Raw genomic sequence first — 15,186 nt, 5'->3', positions numbered from 1 at the left:
GGACCAGTCTTGAATCTCTGCTGCTGTCAAGGAGGAAAATAATCTGTCATTTTCAGGTCTGTGTGGTGCTACAGGTGCAGGTAGGATAAAGGTCAGATCCTGACAAGGAGTGGGCTGGCTTCGCTCATTTCAGAGTTTAACATGGAGACCCAGACCCAGCTGTGACTGCACCCGCAATCTTTTGCTGGCACTTCTTTTCAAACCCAGCTCACTGGAAATAAAAATAAAATTAATAAATCATTGACATTTTGAGGCAATTGATTATAACTTGACAGACTGGAAAAAGGCATTTCCACCTACTGTTTACCTTAACTAAAGTCCATGAAACAATCCTTCCATCTGAGGAGACAGAGAAGAAGTTTGAATTGTTGTCCATGTCATCCTTCTGCCACTTGACCTTAAAACAAGAAGAAACAATAAGACAGTCCCAGTCAGCACCGGGCACTCAGCATTAGCAGGATAGAGTCCCATGTCCTCAGCAGGGTCTTCTGAAATCCTTCCTAAAGAACAGCTGCTTTCCACCCCAGAGTGAATGGGCAGGTATGAACACTTACCTCCACAGGCAGTTTTAGTTTAGTGCTCTCACTCACTGTCCTTCAGGATGCTCTAGCAAGTGGGTAACGCCCTTCACTTAGAGACTCAGCATCTATTCATGGCCATCTCCCCCAGCAGTGACTGGATCACTGCCATCAAGGATGGGCCTTGTGAGGTGTTTGAGCTACTCACTAGCACTCTGCACCATTGCACAACACCGTCCCAGAGACTCCCAAGACACCTCCAAAAAACACCATGAGCAGTGCCACAGAAAGGTCTCTAGGCACTTCAAAAACTAAAAGTCCTTCCCATTTGACTAATTACTACAAGTGCAGTGGCATATGGTTACCCTTCAGCCAGACAACCTCAAATTAGCTTTCTGTCCCTGTGTGGGGCGCAGACGAGCCCTTGCAAGCGACGTGCGACATGGGTCCTTGGGGCACCTCTGCTTCAGGGAGATGAAAACATCTCCATTAACACTGAAATCTCCCCTACACCTTCTGTCTGCCTTTTGACTGTGACAGTTTAGCAGGAGACATTAGAACTCAGACAAATGGCTTACAGTTTAGAAGAGATATTTCAGTTAGACCAAAAGCATTAAGAATGCTCGATTTTCAGATCTGGGAATTCAATCAGAATGAGGGAAAAAGGATGACTTGTCACTGGGTCTGTCAGCACACACTCCTTTGGGCATCTGTCAGTTCAGGATGGGGACAAGCACTTCAGAAGGTTCTGCTGAGATTTTCAAAGGTATATCTGTTCCTGTCCAAATAGTGCAGCAGATAAAGTGCCCTAAACATCATCCCAAAAACATGATAAATGGGCATGATTATCCTAGAGCTTACCAAATACTCTATCCATGACCACCTATTTATCTGGTACCTATTCCAGAAAACAAGTAGTATTCTCAATACTTTAATTACACAGATTGGGTATTCCTATGACAGTTCCTTGGGAAAAACTGTTAATTCTCTTTTGTAAAATTGTTTATACCGTTAAGTTCTGTGGAGCATGAAAATTCAGCAAGAGACTCAGCAACGAGTAGTTAACCCTCCAGGGAACAGGTTTCCTACCTATTACACACTCCTCTGAGGAAGAAAAAATAAAACCTAAAAAGGAATCCATCTGAGAATATATCAAAATGCAGTTTCATGCCTGCAAGGTACAACAGAAGAGCCTTGAGTGGCCTATACCTTTGAACATCCTTGCCCAGGTGAAATTGTAAGTCTCCATGTGGAACCACTTCTGCTATCTGGCATTAAAGGAAATAATTAAAGGAAATAATTCAATATGGCCCAGAACACAACGGTTAATGATAAAAAGACAGGTTCAACAGCACAGTGATTGCCAAGGCTGGCCATTGTGCACAAAATGTGCCGGCTATATCTATTCCAGGAACACCTCCCTTGGACCATGAGCTACTGCTGACAGTGACAGTCACCAGCAGCTGCGTCAGATGAAGGGGTTGGTGTAGTGAGGAGTTTTAATTCAAAGTGAGAAATGCAGAGCTCAGGGGGACTGGTTACAAAAACATGCCCAACATGCCTCATACTGGGCACAGAAAAAGGGTCATTTTTTCAATCAGGGATTTTAAAAATGTCACTTTAAAACTGTCTGACAATATGATGTTTTTATATGTTCAACGTAGCTCTGCTCTAACTCATATTCTTTCTCTTGAGCTAACTTTCCCAAATATTTGAGAAAAAGAGTCACACTTCCTAGCCCATCACACCAGTGGAAAATACATGGATGAAGGTTCAGCAGCTATAGTCCATCCCCATCGCCCTGTTCAGACACCACTGAGTCCCCATGTCTACATGAACACAGCGTGTTGCAGGAACCTCATCTGGAGGTGACCAACAACAGCAGTGCTATCATGAGCTCATGGTGGGTTTTCCCAAGCCAACCTTTTTCAGCATTCCCCAAGCAAAGAGGTTTTCCCCCGGGTTTGCCCACTCCAAATACCCTCTCTCTGATGGAGATCTATTCAAGCTGTCCACTGATGGTACTCAGTTAGGAGACACATCTACTTCTCTTGATCCACTGCACAGATAGCTGGATTCACCAGCCCCAGAGTAACTGGGTTGGCTTACTTGGGGTACTCTTGCTAGTACATTTAGAGCAGTCAACAGTAGCTGAGTTAGGTACATACTGTGGACAGCTTGAAAACAGTCCCTCAGGGGCATCAGGCTCTGCCCTCAGATGACCATCAGCAGCTCTCAGGGATGTTAGCTCGAATTTCAGGAAACAGAAAAATTGGCACTTAATACTTTAAATTTTCCTTCAACACCTCTGACACCTTAATAGTGTTTGTGATCTTTTTCCTCCTGATTTCTGAATCCCATAAATGCTTATTAGAGTAATTAGCCCTCATGATACTGCAATCAAATCGGGCATCTGCTCAGAACTGGCCTTTTCTCTGTTCCCAGAGGCCTGCCAACATGGCACAACCTCCTGTCATGAGCAGCATCCACACTGTGTGGGGTGGAGCATTTAAGGGGAGAACCAGGCAATTGTCTGTGTAGTGGCAAGAAGTTAATTCTTCCCTGAAGCATGTGATAATCAACACAGGATTTTGGCTGTGTGAAATGACTTAAAGCAAAGGCTCAATTATGATACACTAAGAGTAAAGAAGCACATGAAAAAGGAAAGTGTGTGCGAACAGCAGAGACAAGCAAACATAAAGCAGTAAGCATTTTCTATCCCTGATTATGGTGACATCCGTAACAAAAGTAAGGATCTGGCTTCCATTTTTTCAGCATAATTTTTAATATGACTCTTTTTGTAGTGCAAAATTAAGTGTGTGAAACTCACTGCTGTTAGAAGAGCCTACCACTTTTCATTTCTTAAAGCCTGTTTATTTACAAAAAAGATGAGACTATTCAAAACCTGATTTATTTATAGCAAAATAGATATTAAGACCTGCATGTTCATTACTATGTACAGCAGGTTGGCAGGGCCACAATCCATTCATTTCTAGCAAGAGAATACTATCATTTTTATCTGTGGCAGGTGGTAATGGCTCCTGTCCAGCAGGAGATTAGACCATTTATCCACTCTGATTTGAACACTCCTATGTTTCTGATGTCATTCACGTGAAAGAAATAATGCTTGATCAGCTTTCACGGCACACAGGCTGTTAGTTTCTTGCACTGACACAATACCATTGGTCAAAACCAGAGGGGCCAGGAGGCTGATTTGAGGCTCTGCCTGCAGTTCTGTGAGGTGACACCAGCCACTGCAAACACAGATCCCCCTGGCTCAACCTTGGCTTGCCAAAACTCAAGTGTGAGGCGCCACATGCAACACATGCACATTGACTGATGTGCACAGTTCCTTCTCTTTCTATTAATTATCCTTAAAGGAGCCCTTTGTTAGCATTGCAGCACCACAGCCCTGCTGACACCTGCCCTATGTGAAACAAGGGCATTTAGTCATCCCATGCCTAAAAAAGAAAGTAATAAAATCTGCTACAGGTAGAGAAGAGGAAAGATAAGGGCATTACCAGATCCCCAGGTCAGCCTTACATGAACTGGCTGAGTAATATGCTCAGATGACTTTGCCAGGCAAACAACTCCTTCAGCTGCTGAGGAAAAGTCCCTGCCAATATGACCTGGGGACAAATTCCTTCCAGTGCCACCCTGGCAATCAGTACACTCCTAGGCAAAGCCATCATGGCAATGCAGGGTTTGGAGGGACCCTGCTCTGAGGCAAGATCAGACACTCCCCTGCCACTGGTGACAATTCACACAGGCTGCTCTCACAAGCCTCCAACAACAGGTACTTAACAATCTCCCTGTAGATATATCAGTGCTTAATTGCCCTTATACAGGAGATTTCCTTTGCCAAGAGTCAAGCCAATTATTTCTTACCATCTCCCCAGTGGACACAAAGAACAACAGTTTATTCCCCTTTTTATAACAGTCTTCAAATGGGCAAGAAAGGGCTATTCCTTTCTCCTTTCTCTCCACTTCAACTCAAACCAATTGCTCCAACTGTTGCTTCTGGGTCCTGCCTTCAGGACCCAAGCCTTTCCCATTCCTGTTCTTTCCCTTCAGCCCTTCTCTGCAGCTTCAAACATACGGTCCAGGGCCACCCTGAGGCGGGGTTACAACCTCCTCCATCTTATATTCTTGCTAATTAATCAGAACGACACATATCTTTGTGTAACAGCATTGCATTGCTGGCCACTAGCAGTGATCTGCTAAATCTCCCCCTTGGGCACCCTGCCTAAGCTGCCATCCCTTCTTTTGTATCTGTGCATTTAATTTTCCCTTCCTAAATGCAGTATTTGCTCTTGTCTTTACTGAATTTCATCACATTGATTTTGGGAATCTCTTCCGATTTATCATGATAATTTTGAACATAATCATGTCCTGAAAAGTGCCTTGTGCTTCCAAAGAGGTTTCCCTAGTCTGTGATTGGAGTGGTTTATGAAAGTATTGATCAAAAAGAAGATCAGAACTGACAGCTGGAGGGTCTCACTTGAAGCACCTTCAGTCTGACAGGGAGCTCTGTATAACTGCTCTTTGAGCACACTACCTGAGCCACCTGAGCTGCCTCTGTATGGTGATTTTACCTAATTCATATTTTCTACTTTGGTTATAAGTGTGTCACTGTGTGAACCTGGATCAAAAGTGTTAGTCAAGTCAAGATGGATAGAGGTGATAATCTTGACTGCCTCTCTCTTCTTCATGAGGCCCATTTCTCTGAAACAAAGGAAAGAAAAGAAATTATACCGGCTTGACAATTTATTCTGGACAAACACATGTTGGCTTCTCTGAATCACCTAATTATCTAGACATTTACAAACAGTGTTGCCATTTATTAAAATGCTTTTCCAGTCTTCAAAATTGGTCTGCCTGGTCAGTAATTCTCTGAGTCCAATCCAATCATTTTCCTCCAGATACTTTTTCACTCCTTCCAGCCCTCTGAGATCTTTCCTCCTTTCCCTGGCCATGCTTGTCCCACAAGCTGGAGTACAGCCCAATGCACTCCTGGGCTATCATCCACACTTTGGCTGTCCCTGTGGCTGGCTTTGGATCCCTCTAGCCTGGGTGAAATTCAGACACTGGTTTCTGGGTTCTGGTACCCTGCCTGTGCCACTGTCCCTCCTGCATGCAAGGACAGGACAAAACTTTGAGGAAAGCACTTGTAGAAAAGTTTTTGCCAGACATTAGCTCTACAGCATCACTGAAAAGGGCTTTGGGGTGGGGGGCAGGAGACTATCGTATTTCACTCTTCCAATGTCAAAGGTAAATGAATGTGTGTGGGTCCGCAGGGGACAGTGGAGCGATGCTTTCCCTCACCCATGCACCAGAGCACACCCCAACCCTGCCCCTGACTCGAGGTACTCACTCAGTTCAGATCTGTAAATGGACTTGCACATAAACACCAGCCTCTGTTTAAAATGCAGGATGGATGTAGCCCAAAATCTTCTGAAATACATGTAATGGACTGAAATTGCTCTGGCTACCTCTTTAAGTACTCCAGGGTATGTTTAAGCTGATCTTGCGGATGAGCAAGAGCCTGTCTCATCTAAATATTCTTTAACATGCTCTTTTCCCTATTCTGACCTGTGCTTTTATCCTCTTGTTACATTAATCACACTAAGCAGCCAGTCTCAGACACTTATTGTAAGATTAAACAATACAGCATCAAATATTCCATCCTCACTCGTAACACTCAATACTAGCTGAAACCTTGCTTTGGTAACGAGCTTATATTCTTCACTCCTTTAACTTCTAATATACTTCCCAGATATTTTCCCCTTCCCTTTTATGACCCAGGATAATGACAGCTCATTTGGCACATCCACTTTCTCTTCATTAATTTAGCTTTGAGCTTTTCCCTAGTACTCAGCGTTAGACACACGTCTTTGTTTCTGCGCCTGAAGCACTGTAAGTCAGCACTGAGCTGATGTGGCTGTACAGGCCCTCTCAGAGACCTTGCCATTCTGCCCAGCCCAGCAGCTCAGGGAGTTCCCCCACCTGCCTTCTTAGCTGAACCATGCAGGTCTCTTGTAGAAGTCCAGCTGTGCATCACAAGTGCTTTGCAGCCCCTCTCCCAGCCACCCTGCTTTCCCCACACCTTGGGCACACACAGTAAGCAGTGGGATTCGGACAATTCTCCTTACATTCACAGTGGCTGAAGACTTTTACTCAAGGCTTCCCACTGGCAAACATCTGCTCCTGGAACAAGGAAGCAAACATAGCAAGGGAATTGGCCTTCAGCTCACTCTAGATGTGCCTGCCCTGGCAGCAAAGCACCGACACAAACCCACTGTCCAAACCACATTTCCTACGTCTGTGTGCACAAGCCTGGGCCAAAGCAAACTGCCAGCAGAGCTCTGGGGCTCTCTCAGGGTAAAAGAGCTGAACATGTGCTGTGATTTAGCTAGGGCACAGGCTCTCACGGATGCAGTTTGGCCCAGGTCACCAGGTGACAGATGAACACTGTGCGGGTTCTTGAAAAGAAAGACATAGACAGACTAAACTCCAACCAGGAATACCCATCCAAACCCAAACACATTAGTCCAGCTGTGGGCACCTTTGGTCTGTGTATTGGAAACTTTCTCCATTTTGCAGCTATGCTGTCTTTTAATCTGCCTCAGCATCATGCTGAGGGCTCATCCTGAAGTGCTAATCTACAATAAATTGCTCCATAGGTCATATCTACTGGACCCAGTCTGATTCCCCCTGTGCTCTGGTGCAAATATTCTCCTGGACTCCCTTATAGCAGTTTCTGATTGGAGCTAAGACATAGTTCTCATTTCTTTCCTCTGTCACCTCCAAATGTATTTCTTGGTTCCTGAAAACAACTTTCAGCAAAACGCCATCCAGAAACATCAAGTCATTACCAGCAGAGAAGAAATCTTTCACATTCTCCTCCTGCCAATGACAAATTGCCATTTTTTTGTTTATTCTCCTCCTCGTGTAACTTGTCTCCACTGTTTGCCAAGGGATCTGCTGCTGTGAAAGTCTCCTTGGACACTCAGCTTATCCCGAGTCCACTGACTTTTTGTTTTGCTGGAGCAAATAGTTTATCCCTCCTCACTGGTGAGACAAAGTAGTGCATCTCCAACAAAGTCCCCAGATGCCTTCCATCAAGGACACTGCCAGCTATTCTTCCTTTAATGCTTATCATGTGCCCCAGCCTGGCACCGTAAGTGGGCCTGACACCTCCCAGAGGATCCTGTACCAGCCACCATAAGCAAAGCCAAGCCCAGGCACTTTGAAGAGTACATGCAAGAAGCAAGGCTGCTCTCCTGCAGTCAGTCACGAGAGATTCCCCAAAATTATTCACTTCTTCACCTAGAAAGCACAGGGTACTTCACTCACAAAGTAACTCTGGCATCAGTTTTTATACTTCAAGGGACAGGTAGAGCAAGTTTTAGAGGTGAGGAACAGGGCAGTGTCTGGAGTCCCTCCCCAGTGCCAACCTGGACAGCCGGACAAGTTTTCCTTTGTGGAGCTGGGAGAAAGGAAGACAGAAAGCTTCACTCCTCATCATGGTCAGCTGGAAAAGGCAAAGAGCGAGCTAAATCTAGAAGACTCATTTTGTCTCAAGGCAATAACAAAGATTTTAAAGAGCTGTGGTAACTGAGCGCAGCCTGGTGGAAGGTCAAAGTAGCCCAGTCAACCTCTTTGGCTAAGTCTATACTTGGTGGAGAAGCAGCTCCTGTGTCCTTCTTGCAGTTTGAGCGTATGATACCACTGTGGTAGGAGAAGTTTTGGGTGTGCTCTGGCTATGGACTGGACTTCCTGCCAAAAAAAGCACAGGCAGGCAGGCAGGGATGCCCAGCTGGTCCTTCAGTGAGGGGGAGAAGGACCATGGAGTGACCAGCATGCCCATCTTGGAGCCAGCACAGAAGAGTGCAGCATAAAGGGCTCCTGCACTGCGGTGCATGCTCAGCAAAAGAGATTGATGGTCTGTATCTCTGGGTTTTGCCATTCCTGTATATTGCACTGGGAATCAGACAGCATTTCTGCTGTGGAATGTCCAGTAAGAGTGAAAAATCCCAAAAGTAATAAAACAAAATATAGAATATAAAGAGTTTTGGTCAACATTGTCATGGAAGACCTTAGTCCACGGGGTTTTTTTTCTCAGGATCCCTGCTGTGAAAGCTTAGTCCCTGTTCACATCCTCACCCCTGAGGTCTAGAAACAGTGATGGTAAAAACGCAATCAGTCAAGCCACAGCTAAAGAGAAGAAGACACCCCACACAAGAAGAATCAGGTCTGCCAAAAGCTGAGCTGCCACTGTCAGACTCACAAGTCTTTGCACATCCAGGACCTTCACAGTGAAAAGCAACCCTTGTGAACTGGGGGACACTACCACCTCTCTGCCACTGCCTGAGACACCTGTATGGGGAGAAAGTTGGAGGCTCTTTCGAGGGAAAAGTGACTTTTCAGCTCAGGAGGCTGAAGCTCGCATGGAGGCAAAATCAGATATTCCAAAAAGGTTCATCTGAGCCTCTTCCTCTCAGGCTCCATTTATTGATTAAAGGAAGGCAGGTCCTATAACAAACCACATGTAAAACAGAGTTATTAAGACCTTCCTTCTTTCGGTGACATACAAAAGGATAAACTGTAACTAGACGTTAAAAAAACAAAACAAAACAAACTTTAAGGAGCACAGGCAGATATATCTGATTCTGTAAGGCCTGATGCAATTCAGCCTAGGGTGCTTCAGGGAGCAGCTGAGGCAATCTCTTAATTTCACTGCAATTACCTATAAAAACTAAAAGAGAGGAGAGGTCCTGTAGGATAAGAACAGGGGGGGAAAAGCCCATAGGAAACCCCAGAAAACAAAACCTGTCTTGAAGGATAGGTTAAAGGACTGTGGATGAGTCAGCCTAATGTTGAACTTTGAGAGGTGGAACAAAGTATTAAGTCATCCATACATATGTACAGGATAAGAAGATAAGGAACAGAGTATACGGGTTCATTAAAAAAGCCCTGGTCAAACAGAATCTATTTCCTTCCTTTTTAGGGTAACAAGTCTAAAGGAAGGACTAGATGTGTTTTACCTTTAATTTTGTAAGGATTCTGGAATACTCCCTGTGATGTTTTCAGAAGCAAGATAAAGATTTACTATTAACTGGATGAGTGCTTGGAAATGAATTTCCAAGAGTTTAGTCACTGATTCCTTGACCACTTGGGAGAACATCTCTAGATGGTTCCCACAAGGGAATATCCTGTGTTCAGTTCTATGCAATATTTTCATTAGTAAGTAGCATAGTGAATTGCAGAATACACAGAACGTTTGCAGATGGCAGAGCTGAGAGACAGAGGATTCTGCCAGAATCAGGTTTCAAAGTTATCTCAACAAACTGGAACATAATCTGAAAATAACAGGTGAAATATGATAAAGACAAGGGGAGAGGGACACAGACAGGAAGAAAAAAGCATATGAACATGTAGAAATTAGGGAATTTACAGCTAAGTGACAGCAGAAGAGAAAAGGACCAGAGACTGGTGTGGGAATCAGCAAAGCGATACTGCTGGAGGGTGTAGGAATCCTTTTCTCATGCATTAAGAGGTGTGTAAGACACAGTAGGCAATGACTCCAGTCTGTCTATACTGGTGAAGACAGCTAGACTGCCCAGGGTCACTGGACAGAAGGCACTTGAAGAAGGCACTTCAGGAATGATAACACAACATCTGTGACAGCATGATGGGAAGAAAAGGACACTTTCAAGGCCTCTGCTGCTTCTCATTTCTGTGATTCACAAAAAGCTTCGCATCTCCAGAAAGGAAGGTTTAGTCTGATTTTAAATTCAGCCTCACCTCTCACATGTTTACTACATGTCATGTTTAATCACACTGTGACTACTTCATTCACTGCAATAGGTGAGGTTGCTCTGCACAGCAAACAAGTCTTTTCAGTGGAAGTAAAAGCTGATGGAGAGATATATGAAAATTACTAGTTATTTAAAAATAAATTCATTGAAAAATGTTGCATCTTAAAATCTATGTTCTCTTCTAAATGCAAATGTCTCAGCCATGACAGTAACCTGCAGATAAGGGAGCTGCTAAGCAAAGGAGGGTTCTCAGTGCTATTCTATCCTTTGTCAGAAAAGTTGCTGACATTTTACCATGCAGTAAGATAGAATGGATCAGCTCAATGTGGTTAGGAAGTAAACTTGCTCCCATGATAGAAACCATCACAGAGATAAGGTCTGCAACGAGTAACACTTTCTAAAGGTGAACCAGTAGTAGTTAAATACTTGGCTGTCCTGTTTGCCTTAGAGAGGAAATGGTTTAGAAATCTGATGAATATCAAAATGTTCAAAGATTCCAATGCCCTCCAGTCATTTTGGGTTTTTTGCATTTCTCTTACATCCTTAATGAGCAACTCTGACCTAAGGTACTCCTTGCCATTCTGTCCTACCTACAGCAGCAGAAGGGATTTATTCAGATGTCTCCTTACTTTACCTACTGCATGTTTGTGACAACAGACATGTCAGTTTGAAGGGTCAGGGTGGCTGACAGGTTTGTTAACAGTAGACAGGCACTGAAACAAAGGCAGGTGCTTCATCTACCAAGAATTTAAACAGCAACCAAAGCAGCCAGCTTGGCAGGACTATATCTCACCAAGCAGAGGTGCAAGAGGACAAAATCCTTCAGCAGTGCTATGATAACCAAAACCTTCTCAAAACCTCCTGGAACAGAAGAAACAACCCTGTGCACTGCTTGGAGGCTCCAGAAGCAGCCCCCAACTGCAGACATCATAGGCATGAGACTGGATGATGACTTTATTCACAGCTACCAGCAAATTCCAGGCCTATCTGGTGGAATGTGCTACAAACAATGCCAGGACCTTTCCAACTAATAAATTTACGAATTCTCTTCTTCTAGCAGCAGATGGATACTTGCAAATTTTACTACCAAAAAGCATTCCTGATATGTTCTCCTCCAAAGTCCTTAAAAGCTTCCTGATAGCTGAGGGAAAACAGCTAGATGAGTTCACCAGCAACAAGGAAACACTTTAAAAGAAACTCCCATATCTTAGTTAGTCCCACAAACACTCCTCTACTGAAAAATACTGCTCTCCTATACTTAGATCAAATTCTCTCCACATTGATAGCATCTTCCTGGTATTCAGAGCCCCAGGCACCATGTCTTGAGCATCAGGGAACTCAAGGGTGCAAGATCAGCAGAGAGGAGCAAAGAGTCAGGCCCACTGCATCAGCATGTTCACAGATCATCCACAAATTTGGGGTGCAGAAGAATAGTAGCAAAAACTCTTCATTTTTTGGTGATACTGGGAGGGACTCAGCAGTAAGCAGAGAGCATGACCATGGGAGTGCCACTGATGCAGTGCAAAGGCCCAGCCCGAGGCTTGTGCATCACATGCTTCAGAGATTCATCTGAAGGAAGCAGAGCTCAGTTATAAATAGCACTGGATAAGGCTGGCCCTCCTTTCAGTTTGTTTGCTTCCTGCTGGGATTTGGATGCTCTGCTTTGCACAGCGTTGCAACAGGAATCTGCTTGCTTATTCCTCTCACAGTACTTCCCAGTGTATTTATTAGTCTGGCACATTAACAGCCAAGGAGAGACAAACCAAGCATTAGACTCTCACCTGTTTGTCCCATCAGGGGCCATGTTGCCATGTCAGACACAACATGCAGCTGAGCAATGGGGGCCAGAGGCCAACAAAGCTCAGGGGTATTTATTTGACAGCTGCGATTCACAGCTCTTGGTTTCAATTCTGATGGTGCTCATGGAGCAAAATTTCCAGTTTACAGACAAAATATGAAGTTTCCTGCTCCATGTGCAGGAAAAGCAGACACATCACAGGCAGGCTGGCTCCCAAACCCCCAGGTTATCTGATGGTGCTAAAACATCTTACAGGAGGTTCTCACGACTGCAAGATCTACAGGCCTTGCAGCAGGGATGGGGAAAGACAGTCCTGGGGCCTGCTGGGTGCTGAGAGTCCTGGACACTACATCAAAGCTACTGCAGGTCCCCTTGGCCCCAGGGGTGGGAGCAGGGTGGGAGCCATTGCCAGCCCCGGCTCCCTGCATCTCATCTCACTATGTGTCAAAGTGACCTTGCCTGCACCACCTCTGCTCAGCTTATCTCTAGCACTGCCATTATCACTTATCTTTATTTCATCCTCTTCAGGGCAGCGCTGTGTTGTCTCAGGGGCTGTATCAGAGCCATTAAGACCCATCAGTGTATTTATATATACTATAAAGCAGTAGAACAGGATTCAAAGATCCAAGCAACCAAACAAAGGCATTACAACTTCTCTGCTATTTTAAATCTCAGGCTAGCATTTCCCAACATCCCAAAGTCTTTTAAATTTTACAAGTGAGGTTTTCTCCATGAACTAGCACCAGTGCAACTAAAGGGCACGGAAAATTTCTTATAGTTTGCTTGCGGACACTAGAAAAGAAATAAACAAAACCTGAAAAAATAAAGTAAACCTGAAAACCCAAAATAAGATGGTTTGGTTCTTCAGTAAAAGGAAGAGAAGGGAGAATAGCAACACATTACAAGAGGAGAGTCTACTGAGCAAGGAACAGTGAGAGCAGAGGGCAGAACATAAATTAGGCATCTGCATGAAGTACAGAGCGAAATACAGCATTCAAGCAGAAAGAGCTCATTTTAGGACAAACATTACATGGCCTGCAAGGGATGCTTTGCAAGACAATTTCTAACCCACAAGAATCCACACCCAAGGAGCAATTCAAAAATAATCAGTAACAGAAAATTAATCTCCAGAAGATACAGTTATATACCATCTCAAAAACACATCATCAAAGTTAAAGGATGAAGGATTTTATTCATTATTGCGAAAGACATTTGGACACTTACCTTGCCTAAACTTAGAGTGGCTTGAAAAGTGTCCAAACTTTTTTAAACAAGGTAAAAGTATGCTGCAAAAGGCTTTATCCAGCATTTCTGCCACAGGAGTGTCTTGCAATTTCCACCACCTCCACCATGCCTAAATGAGCTCAAAGCTTCCCAGTGAATTTCTGGGACCCTGCAGAGCCTTTCCACAAAACAGTAAAACTGAACTCAGTGGGAGACCGGATTTCCTCCAGCAGGGCTGTGTCTGTGTGTCTGTAGTGAGCTCTCCCACTGATGAGGGACGGAAAAGTGCTGATCTAAACCCTGAATTCTACCATAAGCATATGGCAGCTCTTCCCAAGGACAGCCCTTCCCACCCAGTTCCCTCCAGGAGAGGCTGAGGACGTGACAGGTGTGTGTTGGCCACTAAATGCCTCATGGTGCTTCAGCAAGGAATGTGGTGTCAGGTCCTCAGTAAACTGGCACAACTCCTGCTCCTCCTGTTACTGGATGCAGAATTGAGTGTAGGGAATAGGGCTGCAGTTAAACACTGCTCCAATAAGGAAGCCTCTGCCAGACTGAGATCTCCAGACCGAAAATGCATGCTGGCTGGACCACAGCTGCTCTTCCCACTCCTTTGTACTTCTATGCAAGCACAGAATGAGTTGGAATGACTTCTCTGGTGAGGATACAGTGGCCTCTTTTATTCTTGGAATGTCAGAAGTTAATTAGACTTTTTCCCCTGTTTGCACCGGGCCAGATATGCAAGGCAGGGTTGGTGGCATGAAAAATGTAGTAGAAAGCTGGAGCTGAAGAGAAAGGCTTCCTGTGCAAATATTGCACTGACCTACTATAAGAGACACACAGTTGTCTTGCATTACTGTAGAGATTTGGTGTTAAATGATCCTCATCATCAGGTTTATGTTCTATTTTCCCTTCAGGCTACATTCTCCCAGTTGCCAGCTCACATCCTGATGTTCCTCATCCCTATCTTGGGTCCAGCCTCCTTGATTTCAGGTCTCTGTTGCTTTCCTTTCTTCTCCAGATTTCTATTTCTCCTCTAGAGTTATCCAGCAGCAGTATCCCCCCAGACCTGAATGAGAATTTTTTCACTGAACTACCCCCAGCAAACACCTATTTTTTGCTTCTTAGCAGTGAAGGCACCAGGAAGGGTGTTGAGGCTGTTCTGAGAGAGCTGATCTTTATTCTGACCTTGATAGCAACCCTCTGTCTTATATTTTTCTTTTATTTCCTTTGCATCAAACAATTTGTTTGCCTGAAGCCAAAGGAACAAAATATTATGTGAAGCAGTAACATCGCAGAGGCAATGCAAGTTGCAAAATCTGTTTGTCTGACTGCAGATGACAGATTTAGGAGAATGCCCGTCATCAGAAATTAAACAATGTGCTGGTGTGACAGTGGATTATGAACAAAATGCTTTTTTTTCTCCTATGATCATCTTCCTAGAAAGGACTTTTCTGTGGAGCTGTGTGCAGCAGCGCAGAGAAGGGTGGAGAACAGCAAGCCATATAGACTTTGAAGGGATTTGCATCTACTCCATCAGCAAAACAAGACTTCAGTGAGTCTGAAGTAGCTTCACGAACTGCTAAAGTTCAGTGTAGACTTATTTAAGGACTTAGACTGGAACACAGAAAGTAGAGATGGAGAAGGGATCACACAATTATAGGGCAAACTCCGGTGAGCAAGTTTCAGGTTTGTTTTACCTGGCTTACACTTGAGGTGGGACTTCTCCAAATTCTACTGGGAAACTGTTCTGCAAGGTGACACTCCTTTTAGTTTCCTTTTGCAGTTTGCAGGCTTCTACCATCCTGCCTTGTCCTTTATGTTC

The 15,186-nt window shown here is 44.4% G+C and overlaps 1 protein-coding gene across 1 annotated transcript in view; it reads right to left on the bottom strand.

Annotated features, from left to right (window-relative positions):
* DNAI1 (dynein axonemal intermediate chain 1) overlaps window positions 1-15,186 on the bottom strand; it is a 143,579-nt gene that overhangs the window by 56,915 nt on the left and 71,478 nt on the right. The window contains exon 14 of the mRNA XM_027889388.1: window positions 308-397. Coding sequence (XP_027745189.1) covers window positions 308-397 — 90 coding nt within the window. The remainder of the gene's footprint in view (window positions 1-307; window positions 398-15,186) is intronic.

Source organism: Empidonax traillii, unplaced genomic scaffold (genome assembly GCF_003031625.1).
Source record: "Empidonax traillii isolate 1590-97213 ecotype Southwest subspecies unplaced genomic scaffold, ASM303162v1 scaffold262:size680716, whole genome shotgun sequence".
Classification (NCBI taxonomy): domain Eukaryota; kingdom Metazoa; phylum Chordata; class Aves; order Passeriformes; family Tyrannidae; genus Empidonax; species Empidonax traillii.
This window is presented reverse-complemented; position numbering and strand designations above follow the sequence as displayed.